The sequence below is a fragment of the Platichthys flesus genome, chromosome 11 (assembly GCF_949316205.1).
Source record: "Platichthys flesus chromosome 11, fPlaFle2.1, whole genome shotgun sequence".
Lineage (NCBI taxonomy): Eukaryota > Metazoa > Chordata > Actinopteri > Pleuronectiformes > Pleuronectidae > Platichthys > Platichthys flesus.
Genome location: NC_084955.1, coordinates 23,850,169 through 23,853,896, shown reverse-complemented (window position 1 = coordinate 23,853,896; position 3,728 = coordinate 23,850,169). Strand labels below are relative to the sequence as shown.

Here is a 3,728-nt window from a genome sequence, read left to right as displayed (position 1 = left end):
CCGTGTGAGAGCAGCAGCTACTGTGCCACGGTGCATCGCTCTCTTAAGGCCCAGGAGTCAAACGCCAACGGGACGGCGGTGTGGGTGGGCCACAATGCACATGAGATGATTTACACCTGTCCCGATTGCCAAGAGCCGGCACCGAGCAGCAGCAGCTCGTGAGGATGTGGAGGGTTCCTGCAGTCCCCCCCCCCCACATCCTGCAGCCCCTGACCTTTGACCTCTCCGAAGGGTGTCACATGTCCTGCCTGACTCGCTGAGTGAAGGTGCAGGTGAGGACGAACCAGCCGGGAACACCAGAGAGGATCTGGACCTTTCAGTTCCCTGTTTGTAGCGTCTTTTGAAAGTGACCAGTGTCTGATTCTTATGCTCACGACACAACAGCTGGATCCACGTTTAATAAAACAACACAGACAACTCATCATCAGACCTAAATACCTAGTTATAACAGTCAGTATTGAATTAAAAGTGTGTAACAGGGAGGACACACAACCTTTACTCAAAGGAAATCCACATATGAAATATAAGGAAGTTTATTTGCCTTTTTTGCCGAAAGTTTAACATCTCTCTAATGTGAATGCATGAAATATGAACACCTAAAGTGCACCTACCTATAAACCCCTGTTTCCTGTTTTAAAGCTAAACTAACATTTGTGTTTTTATTTAAATCTTTGAGACGTACAATTCCCCAAATGAAGAACTTTAAAGGCAAAGTTCTCCACTAGAAGTAAAAGTCCTGCATTCAAAATATTCAAAGTATTTAAAAAAACTACAAGTACCCTTTATATAGAGTGAGTCCTCTGCGTGAGTAACAGATGAGTTCAGACCAAAGTTAAAGTGACTCATCGTCGCACAATAAACAAAAATATGTTTTGAGTTCTTTCTGTATCAAATATGATCAGAAGATGTTTATCAAAACTTTTCTCTGTTTTATTTAGAGAATAATTAATTATTGATCAATCCTGAAAATAGTGATTAGTCGCAGCTCAAGAAACATTAATATTCTCAGGCTGTTCATTTGTGTCACACGTGAGCAAAAAGGTCTGGGATTGGTCCCTTTCACAAGAAGGTGTAAACAGTGAATTAGCATAGTAGCGTAGCATAGCCTCCCTTAGTGTGTTGGTTTAAATACTAGTTCCCACGTTGTGCTGGTGCATGTGTCAATATAAACGTGATAGTTGTGTTGTTATCGTGACAACACACGTGTGAACTTCACTGCAGGGATTTTGACTCTGTTCCTCAAATTTCAACCTTCTGGCTCTGGTGCTTTCCTGATCTCACACTGCCCTCTTGTGGCCAAAAGAGGAAGTCATTCGCTGAACCCCCACTCTCCCCTCCCTCCATATGTCCTTTCATTAAAGCTCATTATCATCTTCTCATTTATCTGCTTTCAGCCATTAGCAAAAAACAGCTTCTATTTTACTTTACTTTAAAAACACAGTAACAAGGAGCTTTAACATGTTAAAAGTAAAAAAATTGAACTAAAAACAACAGAAAACAGGAAAAATTTGCGGTTTTTTCTGTAAAATGTGAGAATTTGCTGTTTTTCTGAGACTTTTCAGATATTAAAACTTATCATTTGTAGTTTTTTTTCACTGTTAATTGGACAAAACAATGAGTTTAATTCAACACGTCACTTTCAGCTCTGTGAAACTTTACAGACAAAACAAAGAATTGAAGTCTCGAGAGATAAATCAGCAGATTCATTGCTAACGAGGCTTCAGTCATATTCCCGTCAGGATTCGTGAACATGAGTAACTTCTCCAAACCGTGGATGAAAGACTCAGAGTTTCTGGTGGCAGCAGATCTTTCTTCTTGGAGCGTTCGCTGACGTTTCATGAGACTCTGTTGAGACTCTGTTGAGACTCTGTTGAGATTCTGATGAGACTCTGTCAGCAGCTCATCACACACACTATCCAGAGGAAACTCCCCCGAGGTTCCTCTGATCCGATCTCCACCGGCTCTCCAGAATATTCCTGTTTAGACGTCTCGGTTCTCCGGAGAGTCGCACGTCTCTGTTCTCGGCCTTTGGGATGAAGTTTGGGGGGTGGTGGGGGGGGGACATTTTCTCATGTTTGGAAGAAGTAATTAGAACGGCCTGTTGGCTCAGTGACCGAGAACTGTGATTGGATGAAACGAGAAAGAAGCCACAGCTAAATATCAGCTTTACTTTCTCAGTTACTCTCGAGAGGATATCAAAACTCTACACATCATTCACCTCATAACGTGCTTCTCTCTCCTGGAGGAAGAGGAACAAGTCTGTGCATCTTAATTAACTCACTAAAGCCTTTCAATGCTTTTAGAAGGAGACGTGTCCTTGTTTGTGTTCAACCCATCAACCTAGAGTTCAATAATTCATATACACACTTTCACCCTAAAAGCTAAACACCTGAAAATCCCACATTTACTCCTGTTTGAGTTCATCTGCTAAAAAACAAACAGTTGCAGAGCTCCGTTTGTTGGGTAATCGTCAAAATGCATTAATAAATGAGAAAAGGAAATTTCTTTTGGGAATGTTCGTCTTAACTTCAATCGTTCAAACGATGTCAGAGAGTTGAGAAGTTGTTCAAGTGTTTAAAGACAAAGTCAATGGTTCGTTTTCGGCTTTTCGTGAGAAATTTTATTGACCAAAAAGGACAAAAATACAGAATTTGGTGATTTTCTTTGTGGGGGTCTTTGTTCTCTGAGGGGGAGGGGGGGCTGCTGGGAAATCTCACATTAACTTTTTACATAAATAAATATGAAGTTTCAGTCAAAACTAAATTTTAAGATCGAGTCAATAATGGAAAATACAAATATTTGATTGAGGAGCCAGATATTAATCTTCAGAAATCTCTTTGCTCTTCTCTCTTCCCAGTTTTTCAAGGTGCTGCAGATCTGTCACTTGTGATGTCATCATTTCATCCACATTTACATCCCATAATAATCATCACGTGATCATTTACAGTTTGCTTTTGAAATGAGAATGTTTCCTTCCTGACTCTGTTTTGTTCTGTTCACTCAGCAAAAAGCCAAAGAGGCCTCAGAGACAGAGGCAACAAAACAACCGACTAAAACCTCTGACTCTCGCCTACGACGGGGACACGGACATGTAGCTGCCCCCCCCAACCCCCCCCACCCCGGGAGACGCTCCACAAAGCCCCCCCCCCCACCCCCTGTCCTCGACCTTCATCCCTCCATCACCCTGGGGACGTGGACGTTTGCAACTGGAACAGACCCGTCACACAAACGGAGATCTTACACAAATCCTCTTAACTGAGACACTAGTGAGTGTAACCACTTCAACTGGAAGCCCCCCCCCCCCCCCCCCTCCTCTTCTGTCTGGTGTTCTTCTTGACTTGTCGTCCTTTCTCAAGAGCCTTCATGAGTTCAGTCAAATGCCTTTTTCTGCACCCCCCCCCCCCCCCCCTTGCACGTCTCGGTGGTAAAACGGATTGGCCAGGTGCTGGAGACGGAACCCGGCTTCCTGCTGCACGCGGCTCTGAACGCGGCAGCAGCACAACCTCCATCTCTTTCCTCCCCCCCCCCCAGTGCTTTTCTGCTTGTCCCTAAAACGCTGAGTCGCTGGAGGCTTAGGATGCACTGACGGTTTGTACGTTGCCAAAAGTCACCGGGGGGGGGGGAGGGAGAGAGAGAGAGGGGGGAGGACAAATCTCCATGAATAGGTTTGGATTCCTCTCTTTTGCAAATCCTCATCTGGGGTTTTCACTCAAATCTCTTCTGCTGTC

The 3,728-nt window shown here is 43.8% G+C and overlaps 1 protein-coding gene across 1 annotated transcript in view; it reads left to right on the top strand.

Moving 5' to 3' along the window:
• The window catches only part of thsd7ab (thrombospondin, type I, domain containing 7Ab), a gene marked incomplete in the record, with an annotated part of 110,136 nt that extends 107,023 nt beyond the window's left edge, over positions 1 to 3,113 (top strand). Inside the window, 2 exon segments of the mRNA XM_062400282.1 lie at positions 15 to 272; positions 3,005 to 3,113. Of these exon segments, the coding sequence (XP_062256266.1) occupies positions 15 to 162 (148 nt within the window).
• Positions 3,114 to 3,728: the final 615 nt, after the last annotated feature.